We start from the raw sequence: 25,207 nt of genomic DNA, 5'->3' as shown, positions 1-25,207 counted from the left end.
AAAATCAATAAAAAAGTTTGTGAAGTATTGCAACCATTTTTAAATAGGAGGTGAAGTCAGTAGTTTCAGTAAATGTGACTGGCAGATAAGGCGGTTCTTTTACAGATGTTCTTCCAAAAAACAGCTTTTTTCTCAAGTGACATTGTATCGCATGCGGTTTGGCTAATTATTATTAATAATTATTACAATGAGTACAGCAATAAACAAGTTTATCCTTAAACAACATCAATTTATAGTAGGAATATATTCTTAGGTGACTTCCGCTCATATATACTAAGAAATCATATTTCTGCCCCATGCATTTATTGGAGCGTTTTCACATTAAAATTAAGTCTGTCGATATAAAACTCGATGTAAAAAAGGGCGCGAAAGCGGTGGCGCCGTCACAGCAACAGAGAATCATAATAATAATAATGTATAAATAAATAAATAAATAAATAAATAAATAAATAATAAAGTAAAAGTGTTTAGTTTGCGTTCCACGTGTGCCAACAGTTCGCGGAGTTCCGCAAACTTGAGCTCAGTCCACCATTTTCGCTTTGGACGTTATGGTCGTGTCAATTATCTCAAGCAAAACCTCGAAAATCGTAGAAATTGCCTTATTTCACTACTATGGAGTGCAAAAATGGTAGTCGTACTTGTAATATTATATACCGTGGTGTGTCGTATCATTATTAAGTCTTTTTTATATAATTTAATAAATTTTGAATTTTCTGTTTACCGCAATCATTTTTTTTTGTTACAAGAAACGAAAGTAAACCTTATACCGTCGCAATACAGCCGCTTCTTTTTTGGAGAATTTAGTAAAAATCTCAAATTCGTCGTCGTACAGCTATTAACCGCTTGATGGCAGCACAGTAATTGAAATTTCGTAACAAACGTCGTAACTTGCAATAATAATAAGTATTGATAGTATTGATCTTTCAACGATATGCCAACAGGGTAAAGTTTAAATTATATTAACGATACAGAATTTGTTTCTTTTGAATTTAAAATTTTTTTTAATTTGAAACTACGTGCAATCACTATCAAGATTTCATATTGACTTCAAATGATGAATGTGTTACTTTTGGCGACAGCTATTCTATAGAAATCGTAGCTATGGCACTTTCATTGTTTTTGTTCTTCTGTGATTGTGACTCCTTGCAAAAATTGGCGATCAATAAATCCCCAAAAATTCATAATATTTACTTTGCCCATCATATATTTTCTACTTTAACAAACTTGCAACCGTTTTTTTTCATACTTCAAACATTTCTAAGTCTTAAAGTTGATTTTAACTTTTCAAATGCCATTCATGTAGTCTAACGACCCTGTTAATTTACTTCTTTCCACGTGAAAACTTTTTTGAATCCTCCAGGATTAATGAAGTGCTATTCACTCGCGCCTTTTCGTGTGGTACGAGAGCTAGTTAAGTGGGGCCTTTCATAGGTGCTGCCTTTAAATTTATCTTAGATTTACAGAAAATGTTCACTTTTTACTAGAAATTTAATTTACGTTACTTTTTGTAACAGTAGTCACGGTATTTACGTTTTTATACTTGACTTATCAATTTTCACAAATTGGACTTTGGATCGTTCTTATCTTAAGCAGCATAAAGTTGAATTTATAACTTAAATGTCAAACTTCACCTACTCTTGACCTTGTATTACCCTCGTTCACATTTTCACTATCCATGAAGTAAAATTTTGGACAAATATGTCTATAACTGTATATGGCTATACGGCCTTCGTGGCCGAAAGGTTTTTATGCTGGACTGCCACGCAGAGGTCCCTAATTCGATTCCCGGGCCCAGAGAAATGTTTGTATGGCCTGCATTTATTTATCTCGTGAGTTTGGGTGTAATTTGTGGTTGTCTATATGTGTGTCCATGGCACCTGCGACACAGGGTTAATTTGAGTATGTGCGTTATTATTATTGACATTTTATTAAAAAACCTGCAATCATTTTTTATTATATCAATAAAAATGAAACAAAATCTTTAAAACACATGGTATCTATAGTCCTACTAACGTACGAAAATATTTTTAAAAAATCGATACTTTTACATTACATCTGACTAAATAACTCCCTAGCACTACACAAACCCACGTTACTATTTACAAATACAACCGAACTGGCTAGTCTCCACAAAACAAAATAGAGCGTAAAAATTCTTTTCATACTTTCACTGGAGTAGATACACGAGCACAAGTTTTCTATTTGATGGAGAATGGGATATTCTACGAGCTAGTGGTGGTCGTAGCTGACGAGATAAATGCTCAGGTGGAGCGAAGCACCACGGCGGTGGAGCGCACGAGGTTCGACCAGAAGACCACTACGAAGAACCCCGGTCTCCGTCAGAAGAAGAACTACTGGCAGGTACTAAAAATGTGACCTACTTTTATGATGAAAGTGGTGCGTTTGCTCGCGTGTTTTTTTTATATGGACTTCCTGGTTTACGACTTAGTTGAGTGAATTTGCTTCCATTTTAAGTAATTGGATATAAATGAAATAAAAAAGGTACTTATGATCATTATATTAAGACTTACAAACCTTGATCGCCAGTACATCAACGGCTGCTTTTATGAAAATTGTTAGTTTGGAAGAGTGCTTGTCTAAAGAGCTTTTAAACATTTAATTCTAGTGCTTCGGAGCAGAGTTGTGCTAGCTATGTATATGTGCAACTGTGCTGTACACTGTACCTGTGCTATCCCTGTGGAAATCGCGGTCGACGTGCTATTCATGTAAAGTTTTACTACAAAGTGATATGCAGCTTTAGAATTATTCATTGAAATAGAACTAAAATGCGAATAGCGAATCGAAAGCGAAGATGTGAGACGTAGTACATAATAAAATCCTTTGGCACTTTTGCCAAGAAACAAAAGCAAATGAAAACCTTCAGTAGGCACGCACTTAAAAGAACCGTACGATGGCAGCTGAGACTTGAACGACGAACAATAAAACTCCCGGAACTAAAGTACCAATAACTTATTTTAAAGACAAAGCTGACATGTGTTTATTACCCCGTGAAATATTTGTCCTTACGTGTCACTTCGTGTCTTTACAAGTCTGTTCAATATTTGAAACCTCAAACCAACCTATAATTACATACATTGTTTTGATTTTCTTGCCAACAAATCTACATTATTAACGTGTCTATGTCTCACAGTGCATGCCTATTTAACTATGAATTACGTCGAACACGTATGCGTGTTGTCTAGTATGTTGTTTTAAAATCGTATTTGTGTACATACATACGTTAGTTATTGCAAGGTTTATGTTTCATATGCTTCCGTTTCGTTCCATCCCACCCAATTACAGCGACCTAGAAAGGAAAAGTTGTATTTTAAAAATGAGGCTGGTATTTTTTGAACTTTTTTTATATGTGATACCAAGTGGTGGGACGAACAAGTCGTGCGTGCGTGTGGCAAGCGAAGCGTCACGCTTGTACAAAGCACTTGCAGTGCCACTCAGAGCATTAAATCATAAATGCGCTGCGCTCGTCACTCTGAGATACAATCTGACAAGTCCCATAGCGCTTGTAATTTCACTAGCACCCTTCAAAATGGAACACACACAGCATTAGCTCACATTGCTGCTTGGCGTCAGAAATTAATAAGGTGACAGTACTTTCCTGGATGAACTCTTTGGCAAGGAGCGTTATTGCTACTAAAATTTTAACTTTACTTAATTTTAAAGTGCTACTAAACTGTAGCTATATATGCCACTTAAAGTAATTATTCAGTGACAAAAAGTCTTAGAAGTGATATAAACGTTTTAGTATTTTTAACCGACTTTTAAAAAAGGAGAAGCCTTCAATTTGACTGTATGTTTTCAATTTTTTTTTTGTATGTATGTTACGCAATAAATGACACGATAATTTGTGAACCGATTTTGATAATTCTTTTTATTGGAAAGAGGGTACCTCAGAAGTGGTCCCTGTTAAGTGTAGAGGGCTGGTTACTTATTATTTTTGTGATTTAGAACAAAAACAAAATACTTGAAAAATTAACGCAGTTTATTGTAGCACAGGCAAAGGACGAAAGGTGCAGGGACAATGTTGACAGCAGTGAGATCTTATGCAATTACTTAGATTTACGTACATTCAGCCTAGTTTAAAGTTACAACATATTGATGAAAAATCTATTAAAAAAAACCCTAATAAAAAATAAATAAAAATGAAAAATAAAAATCATTTATTATCAGACAATCATTAGTCCATAATTTGTTAGTAATACAAAAACCCTATGCTATATTAGTTAATAATTAAAATTCAAAACTATCAAAAATACTAAATATTCAACAGTTCCATTTAAATTAAAGAAAATATTCCACCTTTAAGAGTGGCAAACTAGGGGATGACTGTGTACCGAGATTACTTGTGTTTAAATATATATTACACAAGAAGAAATCAGAAAATAAGTAAAAGTATGTATTTTATTTATTTGTTAGGAAAACCAACGGCGTTACATAAGGTATTTTACATAGTATATAGGCTAAGATTAAAGCTAATGACAGTTTTCCTTCCTTTATATATCATTATATAATATTGAACAAAACGTTATCGGTAAATAATTATATTTAACATTAGTGATGAGTGAATAAGATAATACTTTTAGGTGATAATACGTTTAGGTAAATTCTCGCTTGTTGTTTAATAATAAAATAATAATCCTAGAAATGGGATTTTAACGTAAATAACTCGTCGTTACGCGAAAAGGAAACTAGTAAAAAAAAGTTTAAAGTTAAGTACGTAAGTAAGTTTTAAGTCTTTCGTATCATCACCATGTAGCTTCGATTAAACGCTGTGGTATTGTTTTGATCTCGATGACTTGGAGCGCAAATTGCGTGAACATCTCTTTTCGGGTCCAACACCCTTAAATAGCGTTACGTCATTGTTGCACAACAATTCATTATTGAGAACGTTCTTGAATGGGAACCCAATAGTTGCTGGAGCCCTTCAAAAGCATTTTGTGGGGTTCGGTTGTTGTGACAGATATCAAAGGATAACGGGTCACTTTTCGTTATAATGAAAATCACTTTAGTAGTCTATGTTGTGAAAGAATCCGTCCAGGGAAGTACTGTCACCGTGAGCATTACTGCGTTTCAGTTTTGAAGTTTAAGGATGAAATTACAGGTACATGGACTTGTCAACTTATAGCGCAGTGACAATGTCATCCATCGAGTAAATAACCAGAAATAGAGACGAAATAAGGGCCATATATTCCTGGTAACACATTAGCGATACGGCTGTTATATATATCAACTCTCGTTTGTACTGAAATATAGACAGGCCAACTAATAACCTGTGTGTATGTCTCCGTATATTCCAAAAAATATTCTGTATTTATTGTAATAAAGATAATATCTCTAACAATGCCGTGCTGTTCTATTCGGTGGTGTGGGAAAAACAGCAAAACATCTTATTACAAAACAAACGGAATCACATTTCATCGGTAATTAAATATTAAATATGTAAATTTGCAATTTTCGTCCATTATAGCAAAGCTTAAGATCACTGGTCGATTTGAAGTGAAACATTTCACGACACCCGTTGACGACACCCGTCAATTGTTTCGAACTCGGGCTAGCCAATCAGAGCGCAGTTGTCACAGTAATGATATGGCAGAATAGTTTTCAAACAAGTTTCACAGACATTTTGTCTCTATTTCTGGTTATATACTCGATGGTGCCATCAGATCTTTACGATTTAAAGCTCTAAGTGGCACTGCAGCTGCTATGGACAGGCGCTCGTTTACTATCAGGCGCACAACTTTGTTCGTTCCGTCACTTGGTCTCATAAAAAAAAAACATTTTACGCCCGAAAAGAGTTGATGACGTCTCACGTCACATTACACCAGTTGCTGACACGGCTAGACCCAATTAAATTTAAATTCTACATCGAAATTTGTACGCAATTTAGCATGTCATGTGAAATGTGGATACTAAATCTTTATTTTTATTTACTGAGTGATTCAGCATTAGCGATGCGCGATTGTGAATGATTTCGATATTCGACTCGTTAGTAATTACTAATCCTGTTATTCGAACGTCAAATTAGTAATCTACTAATTTTCGTATTCGAATGATCTGAATGATCATTTATTACTAATTAGCACTATTAATCCATAGAGCATTTCTGCTCGTGATCACTAGCCCTCTCTGATGTATGGTAAATACCGTAATTGTGACGGGGACAGGGATATTTTGATATGGATATGAAGAGTGATCTGATGAAGTCCCAAGTAGTTCCGACATAATAATCAATCGATTCGTAGACCCGACCGAAAGGCAGAGGCGTTCGATGTCGGTAATCATGCAACTCGGGGCGAATGATTATACTTGGATTCGACTTAGGCGAATGATTAGTATTAGTAACATTCAAAGTCACACATCGCTATTCGACATTTATGATGTTGTCGTTTACAAACGAGTTCTATTTTGTTGTTGTTTATTTAGAGTTATTACGAGCGTACATAAATGTAGAGCCTACTTCGCAAATGTTTTGTTTTGTTTTGCTTTGCTTCACTTTTGTTGGATATCATTTCCATGAATCTCAGTTGTCTTTTGTACTTCGTCGTATTAAGGAAATGGGAACAACGTATACCTACCTAAATTCTTTACAATAAAGTTTAATAATATAATAATATATAGATAAGTTGATTTTGCAAAAAAACATCAAAGGAAAAACTTGCTTAATAACCAAAAAGTCAAAGTTTAATATAACTTGGCGTTGACACCCACTTAGATCTCAATTATTTATTCAGCGAAGCAGACCAGTTGTTCTTTGTACAGTGCTTCTATGCTTTTTACATTTTATGTAAATTTTACATTTACATGGTGGACTTATATTTCTTTTTCATCAATGATGATTACACAATACGAGTAGAACCATTAAAACCATCCGGCATCGAGTATATAACCAGAAATAGAGACGAAATAAGGGCCATATATTCCTGGTGACACATTAGCGATACAGCTCTTATAATATCAACTCCCGTTTGCACTGAAATATAGACAGGCCAACTACTGAATTGTTAGTACGACTCCGTATATTCCAAAAAATATTCTGTATTTATTGTAACAAAGACAATATCTCGAACAATGCCGTGCTGTTCTATTCGATGGTATGGGAAAAACTGCAAAACATCTAATTACAAAACAAACGGAATCACATTTCATCGGTAATTAAATATTAAATACGTAATTTTGCAATTTGCGTCCATTATAGCAAAACTCAAGTTAACTGGTCGATTTGAAGTGAAACAGTTGACGACACACATTGACGACACCCGCCAATTGTTTCGAACTCGGTCTAGCCAATTGAAGCGCAGTTATCACAGTAATGATATGGCAGAATAGTTTTAAAACAAATTAAATGACATTTCGTCTCTATTTCTGGTAATATACTCGATGCCATCCGGTTTCAACTAAATTATCTGTCAGGCAATTGACAGTTCCGTCATATGATTTTGTCGTTGAAATCATTGTTTCTACGAAATATCAATCGATCTGGCAGATAATTAGGTACAAAAGGTAAACTGGCAACTCTGAGCCGAAAAGCAGAATATCAATGCCATTCATCTTACCCGGTTAGATGGCTGTATCGTTTTTTCTGGACGTCCAGGAAAGTACTGCAACCTTACGTATTTCGACCACCAAGCCATAATGGAGAGGATTACTGCTTTCCGATTGTGAACGGTAAGGGTGCTGGTGAAATTACAGGCACATGGGACTTTTTTTATAATGTGACGGGACGAACAAGTCGTGCGCCTGGTGGTAAGCGACACGCCTATCCCTAAAAGTTGTAATGCTAATCAGAGTTTAAATCGCAAAGATCTTAGGGGCACTGCCACTGCGCCCGTCATTCCGAGACAAGTTGAAAAGTTCCATGTACCTGTAATTTCACCAACACCCTTATTTTTCCAAACCGGAACGCAATAATGCGCACATTAACAATGTAAGAGTCAGATTAATACAGTACTAAATAAAATTATTGTTGGTTTTCTAACACTTTTTGTTTTCATTCTACACCATCTCAAACCATAAGTGCGTGTTCGTAGACCAGGCTACTCTAATACTCCATTCAAAGACTTCTGAAAAGTGACTTGCTTCATTTGGGAATCGAAGTGATCACCATCTGATTTCCAAATGAAGCAAGAAATTTTTGAGTAGTTTTTGAATGCAGCATTACTTACTACTTACTACTTGGAACATCCTGTTATAAGGAACTGACAAATTTATTTATTTTTAATACGGAGATTGGGGCAATGTTGAATTTTCGTTATAATGTTCTATACAATCATACCAAGTATTTCGTGTTAAGCTTGCCAATTCCCTGTACCGTATAATATAGGACTTCAGAGGGAAAACCCTAAACAAGCAGAATATAAAGAATAGAGCAAAGTTTTTGTTTTAAATTTAGTCTTTATGTTAGAATTTTTATTAGTTAGGATTTATGTTATGTATACGTAGCGCAAAATGTAACTATAACACGATTATGAGCACCCTTTTAAATGTTCTTCATTTTTTATATACTCCGGCAATGGTGACCATTTATTATTCACTGATTTCTTTGTGCAAGGACCTTAAATTATAATTCGAATAAACAATAAAAGTTAATAAGTTCTTAGTCAATTACCTACTACATTTTATTTGTTTCTTTATTTATTCTGTTTTAAATGTGACTTGTAATGTTTAAAGTATGTATCATTCGTTTACGTAAGTTATTTCTAATTATTTTATTTGGAACAATGTTACTTAGAAATGTTGTAATATTTTGTACGCCAGCCCATTATACCATACTATACTTTACCATACTCTTTATACATAATAATTATATTCTAAAATAATTCAATTTAATTTATTATGTAAAATAATTATAATAATAATTTATTTCGAACTCATGAATCCATAGTGTTTATAACAATGTAACTTAAACTAGTGTTAGAAACAATTGCGTACAATTTTTTTTAATGTAGCCTGCTGCCGTGTGCAGCTGCACCCAGCGCCGCATCATCATCGGAGTGCCCCACCTGTCGAGACGGGCGCTAAGGATGCTATTTGAAGAACAACGCTTCGTATTATTATAAAACAGCAATCTGTACGTGCCTCTGCAAACATATTAGAGGCACTACAGAAGCACGGCAACCTAAATTGCACCCGGAACGCGGTAGAGAAATCATTTTAGCGGCACTTGAGACCTTTTTATTCTCGCGCGTTTTTTAAATGACATCTTGCGGTAATTGTGAGTACTACATAAACGAACAGCTGGGCTTACCTCCCCACAAAGTACAGGTGTGCACTAATTTTCCTCTAGATGTCGCTTTAAAAATAAAGCTCTTTACTGTTATTGTGATGCAAATGTGTTGAATGTAAATACTCATTTTAATCTAGTTGATTTTCGAATCAGAGTAACTCGAACATCGCGGCGCTCGTGCGGTTTAATATCACTTTGTAAATGGGTTTTAGAACAAAGTAAATATTTTATTTTCCGTACAAAATGAGCTCGTTTAATCAGACTCTCCATATATGGAAAACCAAAGACAAATATCGCGAAAATCGTTGTTAAATATGCTCTGACTTACACAGAACAAACGTAAAAGTACGTTAATCTTTTTAACTTTACAAACTTCATTTAATGTCTACAACAATGCTCTTGAAAAATCTATTGTAACAACTTTGTTTTGAAATATTAATTGTAATGAATGTTTTACAACCATAATATTTTTTTTCTGACATTACTCCGCTAGTTTTTAATAATTATTAGTACAAAGATCGAACAGTAAAGTTTTAGTAGCAGTAGAGTTCTTTGTGAAAGAGTTCATCCAGGGAGATACTGCCACCTTAACTATTTCTGCCACCGAGCATTATTGCGTTCCAGTTTTGAAGGGTGACGGTGCTAGTGGAATTACAGGCACATGAGACTTTTCAACTTATGTCTCAGGGTGAAGGGCGCAATGGCTGTGCACCTCAGATTTTTGAGTTTTAAAGCACTGAGCGGCTATTTATAGTATATTACAGACTTGCATATTTTATGCGAAAGATGCATAATACAATTGCACTGCAACTGTTATGGAGAGACGTGACGCTTACCACCAGGCGCACGACTTGTTCGTCTCTTCACTTGGTATCATAAAAAATAGAAAGAACATAAAGATTAATTCTTTCAGCCTGACAGGACTCGAATCTCGTTCGCTCTACCAATTTTTGACAGACTTCAAAAAAGGAGGAGGTTCTCAATTCGTCTGTATGTTTTTTTATGTGTCTTACGCCATAACTCTGGTATTTGTGACCCGATTTGGATGATTCTCATTTCGTTGGAAAGAGGGTACCTCAGTAGTGTTCTCATTTAAATTTGAAGAAAATATTCCACCTCCAAGGGTGGCAAACTAGGGGATGAATCGTTTTTGCGCACTTTCCGGTAACAGATTTCAATAAAACTTGGCAAATAGATGTAATTCCACGAACTTTTGAGGTCGGTTTTTTTAATGCTCTGTACGGAGATTATGGTAGATTAAAATTTTATTTGTTCAGATTTAAATGCTAAACTAATCATTCAACATGTTCAAAGATTAATTAACAAATATCATATGTCATATCATCATTAATTCTACCGTATTCTAACTTGACTAAACGGTTTGTTATCCTTATAATCCTCCACAAAGATAATTATCAAATTGTGTCTACGAGCGTCACGATAACATATCTATTATTTTCCATTTCGTAAAAAGGTTTATTGTTTAATAGAGCAAGACTTTAACACGTGTAAGGTTATGTAGTTTCATTATAAAATAATGAACAATGTTTTAGTATACAAAATGTAGTCTGTTGGGCAGTAGATTCTGTGGACATACAAGTGTTGTGTTTTTTTTAGTGTTTTTAAATAGGATATTAATATGACAGTTCGAAGAAGGTAATTATGGATTTCGTCGTAGCACTTGAAACAGTTTGTTCATTTGCTTATTAAGACTTCGTTGGTTTTACGTAAATGATTATCGAACTATAGTAAAACTATGTTTACTCTATTGTGATTATGCCAAGCTACTCGTACTTTTGGGCTAAGTCCAAATTTTTTTGTATTTTTGCTGACGAAAAGTATTTAATATATATATAATTTATATTAAAAATTATAAAAATTTATATATAATATAATTTATTGCATAATTTGTTTAGTTACTACAATTATTAGAAATGTAAAATTGTGCTTTGACTGTACATAAATAATTTAGGAAAACTTTATTTTGTGTAAAGATAAACGTCTTTTAATAAAGCGCACATCCCTACGGACAGTGGTGCTGATAATCCGGGAGTATTGTTTTTTGTACCAAGGTTAATTTTCGCCTCTATTGTTCCAGCTTCGATGTGGAGAATGGCGGGGGAGCGGGAGCCGGTGCGGGGGGTGCTCGGTCGCCCCTGGAGGGGGGCTCCCCCTCCGCCGCGCTCGTCCTCCAGGCCATGCCGCAGCGCCGCGAGTCCTTCCTCTACCGCTCCGACTCAGACTTCGAGATGTCACCCAAATCTATGTCGAGGAACAGTTCCATCGCCAGCGAAAGGTGAGTTCGCCAATAACGTCATATAGAACAACACAAATGCAAGTAGTATTTACTCATATATTTAAACTTAATCTACTTAGAAGTACCTTGTTGAAGAGAAAGTTTGCCCCGTACTGGTACATTTGCTAGTCTAGCTAATGTTCTCGTGTGTTCTGCGTTTTCACATTTGATAATTTGGGTTTGTTAATGGAATCATCGTCATTATCGACAATTACATTATCATTTATTTCATATTATCTATGTCACAATTTAAAATACAGTGCCAAGGGATAATATAATACCTGAAGAAATGGACGTTAAAGCAGAGGATTTAATCATGAAGAACCTTGTTTTTTGAAGCAGAATATTTGCATTTGTGTTAAAACCAGATTTACAAAACTGTATCGTCTTAAATAAGATAATTTTATAAGAATATAATCAACACTACACTTAATCATACTTAGAACACAAAAAAGCCAAATAATTATATCATCACTTAATAACCACGATTGATCTTAATCTTTTAGTGTAATTACAAAAGCAAAAAGTCAGTAGGTGTTCATCATTGAGATATGAATAAAATATCGTCGCCGGAAAGACAGAACCCTTTAAGATAACTTTTTGTTGTCGCTTGTAATACAATCAATAATAGGGTACAGTTCTATAGCTCTCTTTTTTGCTCTAGTCCGTGCAGAATACAGATAGGTCGCAGTAGAAAGAAAAATTGTCTGTCTACATTGATGCTTTAGTACTTTTGCCATTTCGGTGACGATATACCAGACCAGTGGTCGGCAAATCGCGGCTCTCGAGCCATATGCAGTTCTTTAACTTCTTGACTGTAGCTCTTCCACAAAATACCGATACTGATCAGGTATACAAGACAAGTGTGGATGAGAAAGTTGGAAGGGGTCAACCTCAGGGAACGTACCTTCATCAGACTGAGGACGCTTTTAGTAAAAGCCAAGAGTACTCTAATTAGAGTAGTAACAATGTACCTACTAACTACGTAGGTAACTCCACACAATGTAGTAGCGCGGCTTGTATGTGTGCACGGTCACCGTGTGCCGTGTACGGACGCTCATATTCGCATAATAATGAAAAGCACGTAAGACGGCGCTATGCAACGCGAATGCATCGCGAGATTATGTAAATGTAAATGTTTTGTATGGAGTTTCCATTTGTCTTATTATACCTACTATGGTTTTAGTTTAAAAAATTGTACTGTACGCTCTACTGTTGAGTTTGCCGACCACTGTGCCAGGCCAATGGCAAAACAATAAAATTAGAAAAAAAACACTTGTGCACCAGGCATCTAGACGGGTATTGATAAATCTGGCGCTATTCCATTACGCACCTTTTAATACGAATGGACCCTACCTTACATTTGGACAGAAAAATATTATTCACACACAGTTCGTTTCAAAGCATCATGTTCTATGCTGTGATTAGTTTACGTCAATATTATAAATTTCGTCCACTAATATTGTAAGGGACAGTTAATCCACTGATGCCATTGTGTTCGGAATTTCACTACACATAGCATGATTAGTCATGCAATTATACACCTACGGAACCTTTATTGTCGAAACACCTTCAACTACAAGGACGCAAATCGATTATTCAGTGATTAAAAACACTCACACTCTCGTTAGACCTTCAACGAGACTTCAGTCGTTCAAATCGATTTCGACACGATAGTCGTAAGGAAAAATAAGACACCAACCGGTGAGAAATGAAAGCCATTTTATATAAAAATGGCGTTGGCATCGCCTTGCGATCTGGAAACGGCTCACGCTTAGATTAAAGATTTTTGATACTAGTGGCCGTATCGAGATACTGCTAAGACCCAAATCGTTATTTTTGACAAGCAACTATTCTGTGAATGAGTTATGTTTGAGATAGACCACTGTTCTCGAATCGATATATCGATTCAATTAACTTCTATTTCTTGGGGAGTTAATAAAGTGTGGGAAAAAATACGACCTCTCCGAGTCAGTGGCGGCAATTTGCTTCAAAATATAACAAGAATCGGACTCTTGTATGATATGACAACGTGTGGGTAGATCAAATAGATAGTTATCCTACGTTACGTCTGTACTCAGTGTATTATATATGATATTCTAGCCAACATTTTGAAACCTTTGATTTTGAACAGACTGAAATAACTTTTCGTTATTTAGCGTATTAACATTAGTTAATGTATTAACATTATCGAGTGTCTCGGTCTTGAAAATACTCGTCGCACTTATTTTTGGCTAATATTTAACTACCACTAACCAAACTATATTGCATCCACGTTTTAATTACTAACACTGTTAATTACAAAAGAACACGACGATGCAAAGTAAATTGAGAACAAAATACTTTCTGTGATCAGAGAAATGCAAATGAATCCAATTGAAACTCCCACAACTCACAAAACTGACAAGCAATTCGCAGAGTGCACGAACTTTCATATAAAGATAAACCGAATGGAGCCACTTTAAATGCAAGATACTGCTTCGGATGCAGGAACAAAGTAAGCTACGTATAAACTATGTTAGCTGTTTAATACTGTATGTTGTAAAACTAACATTCTTGTAGCAGCTTACTCACAAACAGCCCACATAATACTGGCGATAGCATGCTACCCTTGTACTTTTTGTGTAAACGATAAAACCAACAAATGTGTACGTCGCTTTCGCTGTCGCTAGCACGAGCGAAATAACACAATTTGAAGCACGGCGACCGCACAGCGGTGAGACCTGTAGACGATTTGTAGAACATCATGCTATGGCCATCACTTCTTCACTACACTACTCGAGCACAGTATTTTGGTGTGAAGCTAAACCCCGCATATAAATGTGACTTGTAAACGACGGCCTGACCCGCTTAGGTGGCATTAAAAGTACGTGTACACTGAGGTCATCATCCTTTCTTTCTTCTCCTTATTTTTTAATTGCTTGCAGATTCAAGGAGTCCGAGGCGGCACAGCTGGACAGAGCGTACGTATGATTTACCTTCGCACCATTTATTATCATCAAGCCTGGCTTTCTTTACTTTCGCAGATTCTCGCTTTCCTGTGTGTATCGCTTTCATTGTGAGCTTCATGAGTTTGTTATTCCTTTTTGTGCTTTTGATTTATGTCTATCAATTGCCTACTGTGATCAAATTATAACAGAGTAAATGTGGTTCGCACAAATGTGCGTTATATATTTAAGTTTTGTTTTAAGATTTTAATATTACTAAATAAAGTGTCTTACAGACAAAAGTAAACCTTATAGTACGCTGTAAGCTTCATTTAAATACCGGTAATTAATTTCACGTTCACAACGAAGCCCATAAAACTCGCTACAAAATTAGTTACCTATTTAAAAAATAGAGTTCGCGCATTAAAGAACTTTAATTAGACGTCATTAGATATGATATGATAATTCCCAAAAAAAATTAACTAATGCAAAACAAAGCATACAGTAAAAACTGCAAGGAACTTCATAATACAATTAATTAATTCAGCTTTTCATTATATTATAGGAAATGAAAATTTTTTTTTTAATCAAATCGCGTTTTTTTTTTTCAAACAAATTAATGTTTTGTGTCGCAATCAAAAAAACGACGATGCAATCGAGAAAAATCTAAGAATTGAAACCATTACATTTCATGTTTTTACATTTTGACGTGGTTTCTCATCAAGTCCGTTTATCGATCGACTAAACGTTTTTAAAACGGATATTTTTAACGAAAATCTTGAAACGTCACAATAAAAATGATATGATAAAGTGGGTAAAATACAAACTTAACATTTTTACAAAAAACCGTACCAAAATTATCTAACATGTCGACGATCGAGATCTAAATGACCACTGTAATTTCATACTGTAATGTCATACTCATTCCAAACCCACCTCTTAATGAACATCAATTACTTTATCTCTAAACGACGATCTTTCAATTACAAACCATTGAATTATTTTGTGATCGCTTCAGACAGCTCAGATTTCACTATTAATACTATCTCATTTGATTAACGCTTTGTATAACTCCGATCAAACGATGACATACAGGATTATTTGTATAATATTAACAACCTCGCAAAGACCACAACACAAGAATTTTTAGGTCTGTATTTGGTACCTCAACGACGACCCACTTTCTTTTGTTACCGCACATTGTTATCACTTTTTACAGCGACCTTTCTGAATATTTTTGTTTTTGTACACAACTACAATATTATGAATTTTTAAAAGCATGAAAAAAAGTTTTTGTTTACGATGTTAGTAATATAGTCCTGTGAAGTTATTAGTATGCTACAAATAACCCCGTACATTCTTAGGGTTGGAGCTAACCCTCTGAGCTGCACGTGGCCGCATCGCATCCATACTAAAAGTATTTTCTAAGGGATATTAATATAGATATATTAATTGTTCCGTCTATGTTAGTTGACCTACGGATAAGTTATATTTAATATAATAGGATACAAGTATAATCAACATTTACTTAGTTTAAAAAATAAGTATTTAAGTACATTGTATTTTTAATGCTCATTTGTTAAGATAAAATTTGTTAATTTATCCGTAGATCAACTAACACAGATGGAACAATTAATATATGTATATATCAAACATACAAAAATATCGTTTATTTTAAAACTAAGGTTTTAAAACTCAACGTAAAGCTATCAAAGTTAATTTATACAAATCAAACATTTAATTTATTTTATGTCTCAGAGAAAGAGAATCAATCGTTAAAAAAGATGACCGTTTAGATTTTTTTGGCTGCTGAACATTGAAATACATGCCTTTTCTAAGGAATACGGTTCGCACCTCACGCATTGGCAAATGATATCACATGTATAAAAACGTGATTTCCATACGGGTGCAGTTCTGGATCCAATCATTGTCATGAACCACCAGCTTAAATATATTCAATATTTTTGTAACATACTGTATATGCTGTTATTCTGGACTCAGCTAACGACTAAGACTTAATTTAAGTGTATTAACCCATATAGATACTATTAGAAGAAGAAAGCATACTACACCGAGGCTCCAGTAATAGGACAAGAAAGTATGATGATTAAATTGATGAGTATTACTCTCTATCTACAGAAAAATCTGTACGTAGCTGAAACAAAATTTAATGCTTAAAGCGTAAATAATCTTCAATTAAGTAATAATAATCTAACGTGGTATTTCCCAATGTTCAAAATAAACTAAAAAGAATTTGTGTATTTTACAAGTTCTAACAAATAAATAAAACTGTTTATTGAATAACTTATTGTACAAAGTAATAACTAAAGGCTAATTATGTGGATCAATGTAAATTATAACACATATACCAGAACTAAGAGAATCCTATATTTCAGGTAAAAAGTACTAATTATACAGGTGGATATATTATTTATTATTAAATTATAAACAAAAGAAAATTAAACAATAAAATGCAAATCATATATATATATGCATATACCTTTAAACTAGACAACATATATTTTGAGATAGTTAAAAAAACTCTTTGTATCATTAAAGCACTTATTTTGAAGTAATTCGTGGAGAATTCTTAACCTTTATGTAACATAGAAACCATTGTAAAGAAAAGTTTTCATAAAAATGTGCAATACACTTTTACAAATAACAGAATACCTAGGCTAAAGATAAATTAGAAACGGAGAACTTCAGCTCTGATAACGGGGAAAATATGAAAGGTTTCCTGGATGGATACCTGAGCCTTATGTTATTATGCAAATAAGTACACTCGGCATAAAGATTTGGACCCGAGATTTAGTTGAACACAGAAAAAACCAGACACAATCTATTAAATTCAACTTCCCGATAAGAATAATTATATAACTAGGTGTCGTTATTAAATTTTACTCATATTCTACTTTTGATGCAAATTTGTTTAAATTAAATAACTACAAGTAATCATAGTTACGCTATATTTAAGGACTTTTTAGCGTGTCTACGTGAATGGACGTCTTTGGGCGTGTAACCCGGGAGTGTAGCATGAGTAAATAAAAACGATTCTGCGCTATCTTTTTACCAATTGTTTAAATCAAAAACCGTCCGCGATAGAACGTCGCTCTAAGCATGCTGTAATGTTAATAGCGATGGGTCCTAAGTTTAAAGGCCAAACTAACAATTTCATCATTTTCACTTTTTTGTAGGGATTGCTTCATTTCGAAAATGGAAGTATTTTTCCGGATTTAAATCGCGTATATTTGTTTTTTTCAAACAAAGATTTATTCCAAAAATAGTTTCATTTCCTATGTAACAATCACGAAAACCTAAGAACTCGAAATGCTTCATTTCATTATAAGGTAATGTTAAAACAAAACCAAACATATTCATGGAGACCTCGAAACACAATGAAATCTTGAAAATATGCCAGATTTAAAGTTAGGAAGCCTCCCCTGTAAAATTGTGATTTTGCGCTTTGGCCCTTGTATATAGGACCAATCGATAAATACCTTCGTTATACTTGTGTTCATGGACTGGCAGTATAGTATTAATAATTACGACATAATCGCGAGTGTCCGTGATTCGGGGGCTTATTCATTACTTTTCCTTATCAGCATCCTTCAGTGTTTTTCTATTGATATAAAGCATGACTTGGTTATTTCTATTTTTTTTCTCTATGTAGAGCTAACATGAATACTTGCATGTATTAATTAAAACACTGATCTAATCTATCCAACAAGGTTAATAACAGCCTCACAAACGTAGGTGAGCAAAAAATTTGCCTTCTCTTTCACTGAATGCGCGTTTTTGTAGAAATCAATGAGCACGTTTCAAGTTCACGGGCGCTACAATAAAACCATTCACGGCGGGAAATCCGCTGCACATTTCCAATTCACCGCCGCGTACAAACAGTGCTACCTTTTCTCAACAGCCTATCCCCATGGAGCAATGTCACAACGAACATATGGTGGTAGCATAACAGGAAAATACGGTGGTCATAGAAATCAGAGTGAGGGACCGATCATCTGCGTAATTGCTAAAGTTCTTCAATTTATTTAAATGTTTCGTGTGTTTTTAAAGTTACGATTTTTTTGTTAGCAAAAGTAGTGCTTTGTGTATTTCTTTTGAGACGGTATTATTCCACATTGCCTTATAACAGCAGGTAGAGAATAATTAGGTGCCAATTTGCATTTGAAGTGCATTTGAATCCCGCTTAGCATTGATAATGTCCTCTGTGGTCCTCGATTTGCACGTCGAACATTGATTACCGGCGCTCACCGCTGCCAGTTTCCATTAGTGCCAAATTTATCCTCGGGCGGAGTCGCGCGCTCTCGGCGGCGCGGCGGCCGGGCGACGGCGGCGGAGGCCGGGCGCGCGCGGCGCTCTGAGCGAGTGGGACGCCGCCACCGCTGTGCCTCACCGCCTCGCCTCCATTGATAGTCCGCGCGGGCTGCCGGCGACACGCCACCTCCCATGCCCAGCGACACGCGATGCACCCTATCTGTTCAGCCGCTGTAACCCCCCCTCCAACCCTTCTTAAAATGTGACTTCCATTCCTCTCAGTTTCTAAAAAAGTTCCATTTGCTCTCAAAACGCAAAGTGATTGTACTCATGCATTATGTAAAAAAAACGTGCAAACACTGAGTGTAGTTGAAACCCGTTGGCAGTATCGAGGTCGTTCAGTGGTCCGGCAAGCCGGCCGCAGCAAGTGTTCGGCCTCTCAGCTGCAGCTCGCGGTGATCGAACTACGGCTATATAGTTAATTAGTGCCAAGGATGCCTCTCGGACCCGGCCTAACCGTCAACAATATTTTTTGAGGATATATTCATAGTTTCTTTATTATTGATTATCTTTTAGCTATTGTGATACTCCAACTGTTATATTAAAAATATATTTCACTTACAACGTGTTCTCGATAAGGACATACAAATGTGATAATGGTATCAGCGTACACGGTTGCATTTCACATTGATTGATGTGATAAAATCTGTCAGTAGGTATCCTATTGTGACGTTTTGGTTAGTGAACAGATTTTGTGTTACATAAGTTATAGGGTAATTCTGCGTGACACATGAATTTAAAAACTTGTCACAATATGCGTGGGTGAGAAATTTGTGAGGTCGAACTCGTGACGATGACAACGTTGAAGCGTTGTCAGTTGGCATCTGAAATGGCTCGTAGTATCACGTAGAGTGTGTAAACTGAAAGAAGCATAATGCAGCGGTCAGAATCCCAGTCGGAGAGACTGGGCGGCACCAGTGGTGTCAGTTTCATCCCGAAGAGCTCGGCGTCAGAGCACAGCATGGCGACCGGCATATCGGGTAGCAGCAGCGGCAGTACGCTACCCCGTACTCTCAGTACAAGCGTACTTCGAATCAAAAATAGATCCAGTTTCTGGGAGAAGTTTTGGGACGAACGCACCCGTCGCGATGCGTGAGTACTAACTTTTGGTTGCATAGAGCTCGTTTCACATTCCCCTAAATAAAAGGACCTAGGTCCTAATATTAGGTTTGGTCTGACATAATAGAGATCTTTTTTGGGTTATCTTATTACAACTGAAAATATTAAAATAATAAAGGAAGACCTGTGTGATCTACGTTTAACCCAGCCCTTTGTGCTTTCTATTCAAATGATCCACTATTAGATTATAATAAAATTGGTATCATTACTTCTTGTATAGGTAATATACTGGACAGACATCGTGTTATTAACTTGTATGGACTTTTGTTGTTGTGGAAATAAATAATTCTAATTTGGTTACTTTATGGCTACATGAGTGAACTCTACTACGTACGTCACCGTATGACTCAACTTTGTATTGATTTAATTACGATCCTCTTGATACAAATTTAAAACTGAATTGAATGAAATCAAATCAGAGGTTTCAGACTCATTACATCCAAGTAATAAGGTAGAATTATCGGCTCGCAAATCTCAGAAATTAAATTACCACAATACTGAACTTTACGAGGAAGAACTCTTAAGAACTCTGTCAAGATTGATCGTTTCACTAAAAAACACGTGTTCTATTAAGTTCATTTATGTTCGACGACCTCGGAGGCCAAACTTTTTGACCAATTTGGGAATGAACTTTTCTTAATTTGTTTAGTAACTGGGTGTTCACTCGTAGTACGGGAAATTCCCAAGTTTGAGATCGAGTAATTGGAGTTGTTATCTGGCGCATTATTAAATACAACGTAAAGCTAAACAAACCTAGCGAATTTACGCCAAAAAAGAAGTTTCGACCATAAGCAATGACATGGTAGGCAAATAGAATAGCTTAAATAAAACACAGTATATTTCATGTTTTGCCAACGTTACCGAAAGCTCTGTCGTTCCCACAGACTCTTAGATGACTCATGTCATTTTACGAATTTATCAAGACGAAAATCTGGGCACGGGTTTTATTTTAGGAGAAAATAGAAGACAAATTGCGTAGGCAGATCTATCTATATATCTAGATAGATCTATAATATATATATATATATATATATATATATATATGGAATATATCAAAGTACAAATCTGGACATAAGAATTTTCTAGACAGTCAATGTTTGTTGCGACACATTTTTCATACTCCATTTCGCAATAAAATATATTATGTATAAAACCGCGTGTTATCAGTTTTTAAAGCAAAAGGCCCATTTTACGAATTTGCCATTTGTGTATCTTCGGTTCTACATTTCGCTTTTTGATCAATAACTTCGCATGTCTCAGCGTCATTGGGATTCTGAGTCGTTTCTGGCGTCGTACGTCATTCTTTTCCCTGCCCAGATTCGTATTGTTAACTTTGCGAATAGCCTAGATACTTTGATTTCTTTGACTGTCTTTACCGCTGCCTGAATCAGAGTCTTATTTCATCTTCATCATCATCATCGACCTATTAATACGTTCCCTCAGGATTTAGACCAATATTTCGCTACGCTGGCCCAATGCAGGTTGGGGAATTCATACGTTTTTCGAGGCTTGTGAACCTTCTTCGACGTCACAATGATTGCCTTCAAATTCAATTTCGTACATAAATTCCGAAAAAGTCAGAGCTCAAACTCAATGCGAAAGATTAAGTTTTAGGTTGAAATTAAAAAATATCAACTCTGTCGTGTGTTTGCTAATAATGACCTCTAAATATGCTTAGATACAAGTTTTATAACGAAGTATGTTTTTTATAGAAACATCCACTTAAAAGATTATCTCGCAACGATATCTACCTTCCTTCTATTGCAGTCGATTTAAAGTGAAAAGAGACTTGACACCGCTTGTAACTGGGAACATCTTACTATTAAACAAGAACGGATACTTTGATTCACCTTGAAAACAAATGATATTAATTACAAAGGGTGAAAGATCAATTAGTAATCCATTGATGCGTCAGTTAGGATCAACTGCCTGTACTTGGCAATTACCGTAATTCTGTTTTAGTATCTTCCGTCGTAGATTGTCTACACTCTCCTACTGGTTAATTAGGGTGATGTATTCTAAGTATATGAAGGCATTTCTGTCTGAGAACTCACTAAACATTGACGGGTAAAGCTGGCATTGAAAGGGTTACAATTGTAGAAGCAAGCATGTTCACATGTGGTTTTAATTTAACTAAACCGTCAATAGCATTATACAACACATGTGGCTTAAAAATGTTGTTACTCGTTCATTAAATGTACCATCCCATATTATTCGCCAGGAATCAGGCATACGAAACTTACGCCCATTTAAACGAGATATAAACTCTTACGAGAAATAAAAGCGACCTCTAGACCTATGACGTAAGTGATTCATGGTGGCCCTCCGCTCCAACCGCATAGATTGTTGCGCAACAATTGCACATATACACAACCAGTTATTAAACATAGTTAATTATGAACTTTATTGTCATTGCTTGTAAATGTTAATGAATAATGCATTTGAGCTACCGCTTTGCTGAATCATACTGAGTTAATCTGTAATACTTATTCAATGGTCGATATTAATGGCTAGATTCTTCTAAGTCCATACAGTCTAATTGTCAACAAGTAGATCAGTTCTTATGACGTATTTAACATAGTAATTTCTCAACGCACACGTTTGCGTTTACCATCGTTGGATGTAAATTATTGCTATTCTCTAAGGCATACGTTAGTTAATAGTCGAGATTTATATAGGCTTATATCTATGGTACGTTAATTAAGCAGCAGAATGCGGGTTTCAAGTTTTAAGTTTCCTATTTTGTAGTTGTACACTTCTTCCCACATACCTATTTCTATAAGTACAAAATATCGATTGTCGTGTGTTGCATCTACATTATTCTATATTTTTTTTATATCATTAACAAAATGGCTACTACGCATTTCCAAAACCATATTTTTCATAAGCCCTCTCTATTTCTCTGAGACCTGAGTTCTTTTACAGAATATTGCCAAAGCTTTGTTATAAAAGAGTGAACAGGAGGTTCGCTCTGTGGGATTAAATGTGCCGGTGTGCGTTTGCATTGTGCTTGTACAAGTATAAAGGATTCATACCTATTTATTGTCAGTATTTAGCTGTAATAGCCGCTTTACTTCTCTGACATTGTGGATAGGCAGACATTATGCTCAATTTTAGTAAAAAGAACGTCAGACACGATTATGGTACGACCGCTGCCGTCCAAATGGATGGCGAAAGCTGGATAATCTGTAGGATCAATAGTTAGGCGTACTCCCGCATGTTTTTTAAAATACTACAATTCCGAGACATCTAAGGTAGAAATGGTAGTTGTGTAAATGGTCAGCTATTTGGAAATATATGTATAATACTAATGGATTTCAATTATTTTATCGCATATTGACCAATATGCGAAATGACCATTAATATATATTGTCGATCTTTGTTTACTTTTAATAAATTAGTAAAAACTAATGCTACAGGTCTTAAATAAATTATCAGATTAGCTGCAGAGATCTTAGAAAATAAATGCCTAAACAACCAATTGGTAGAACCGTCTACGAGAGGCTTATGTTCGTGACATTGATAGTCAATAAAAATTACAGGGATTTAAATTTCATAATCAAGATGCCCCAGCATAATAAAAGTTCATGTAACTCCATTAATAACATTAAAATGGATCAAGTCAGTGAACACAAGACGTAACAAAAAGATGCCATCCTATTATAATTTCTGTTTATTTAAATTTTCGCAGAGTGACAAATTCGCGAAAATCTATTTTCGTATTATTTTTGTATTGGATACAATATCCGAAGCCTTAGCGTATTAGAAAATTTTACTAGGTTTCAAATTTCTACGAACAAATATAGTAGATAAGTTTTCCATGTTTAAAAAGGATAGTTACAACACATAATACATATAATTTGTTTCTTAGAGTGGTTACACACGGCGACTTTAAACAGCGATCAAATGTGTTTTTGTGGAACGCGCCATTGCATTGCTACACTTGCGATTTATAGGCGATTGTATCGATGCAAACGCGCGGCTGCATCAATACAAACGTGCGACTGGATCAACACAATCGCTTATAAATCACAAGTGTAGCGATGCAACCGCGCCTCTGTATCGATGCACTCGCGCGTTTGCATAGCGTTTGCATCGCGTGTGCGAGTCGCACGTGTGTAAAGGTAGACGACTAGCTACTGCATCGCGTTTGCATCGCTGCAAAAAACCCGCCGTGTGTAATCGCTCGTAGAGTTCGTATTACTTTATGACTTTCATGTGGTAGAAGCACTTTTGACGTGTGATCACGCGATTTTCGCAAGAAAAATTTAATCATTTCGCTCTTGCGACAGTTTCATGGTGGTGGTCCACCGGTTGACATATTATGGCGCATCGGTTTGTTACCCCCTTACTTAAAGGTTAATTCATACCTGACATTCTATTCTCAGTCTACGATTCCCTAGAATTTATTTCATTAATAATGCAAAAAAAGCTGAGTGTCACTCTTTACCGTATGTGCCTTCAAAAATCGCAGAGGTTTAGAAGATAAATTGAATATAGGGAGATAAAGAAGACGAAATCGAATTTGTACAAGACATAATACAAAATTCAGTCCATGTGCACTTTACGGAATCTCGACTTCATTAAGCACGTGAAAATAGATTTTCAGTTCTGACAAACACTTAAAAGCAGAAAACAATACGTTGGAGAGATACCGTGAGGATAATTTACCTGACTTTGTGCTAAAGAATATTCATGTGCACGAGTAACGAAATTAAATAAGGGATCACAACCCAGAACATTCAAAATCAATTTTAGAAAGACCGTTTCCTAAATTGTTCTTTGCAAGAATTGAACTTTGGACCTAATCATTGCGCCAGTTGAGCTATGCGGCTGGCCAACGTGGTTACCATTAACAAAGACGGAACACGATAAATTTATAAAAATATTTCACCCTAGTGTTTCGCCACCATTCTTCTCTGGTAACATGTAAAACCCATTACTTCGTTAGACACTACCTTTTGCAGAAACTTTAATAATATTTGCATTTTTTAATAAAAGTTTATATTTTATGGAAAACAATAGGTTCAAATAAGGTTTCACGGTGAATAGATAGAATCACGGTTGACAAACTGTATTTAATAGACAGTATCTGAACATACAGACGAGTGGGTGGGGTACGTGGGTTATTTTACTGAAAATAGGCAAACAATAAGTTCCATATTCAGAAACTTCAAATAGACCTTAAAGTGAAACTAATTTCACCACAAACTTTAACCTAGACTAATTAAATTATGAAAATAGACGAGACAATGCCTCTGACTTCTCATGCAATCGACATGAAGACGACTA

The 25,207-nt window shown here is 35.4% G+C and overlaps 1 protein-coding gene across 3 annotated transcripts in view; it reads left to right on the top strand.

The window, feature by feature from the left end:
- LOC113236573 (cAMP-specific 3',5'-cyclic phosphodiesterase) overlaps positions 1-25,207 on the top strand; it is a 572,464-nt gene that overhangs the window by 416,141 nt on the left and 131,116 nt on the right. The window contains exons 2-4 of one of the 3 annotated variants that reach the window (XM_026472708.1): positions 2,266-2,361; positions 11,340-11,537; positions 14,465-14,500. In XM_026472708.1, the coding sequence (XP_026328493.1) occupies positions 2,266-2,361; positions 11,340-11,537; positions 14,465-14,500 (330 nt within the window). The remainder of the gene's footprint in view (positions 1-2,265; positions 2,362-11,339; positions 11,538-14,464; positions 14,501-25,207) is intronic. The other 2 variants (XM_026472709.1, XM_026472710.1) reach the window with 2 other exon arrangements.

This window comes from Hyposmocoma kahamanoa, unplaced genomic scaffold, assembly GCF_003589595.1.
Source record: "Hyposmocoma kahamanoa isolate Upper Pololo Valley unplaced genomic scaffold, ASM358959v1 92, whole genome shotgun sequence".
In the NCBI taxonomy this organism is placed as follows: Eukaryota; Metazoa; Arthropoda; class Insecta; order Lepidoptera; family Cosmopterigidae; genus Hyposmocoma; species Hyposmocoma kahamanoa.
This window is presented reverse-complemented; position numbering and strand designations above follow the sequence as displayed.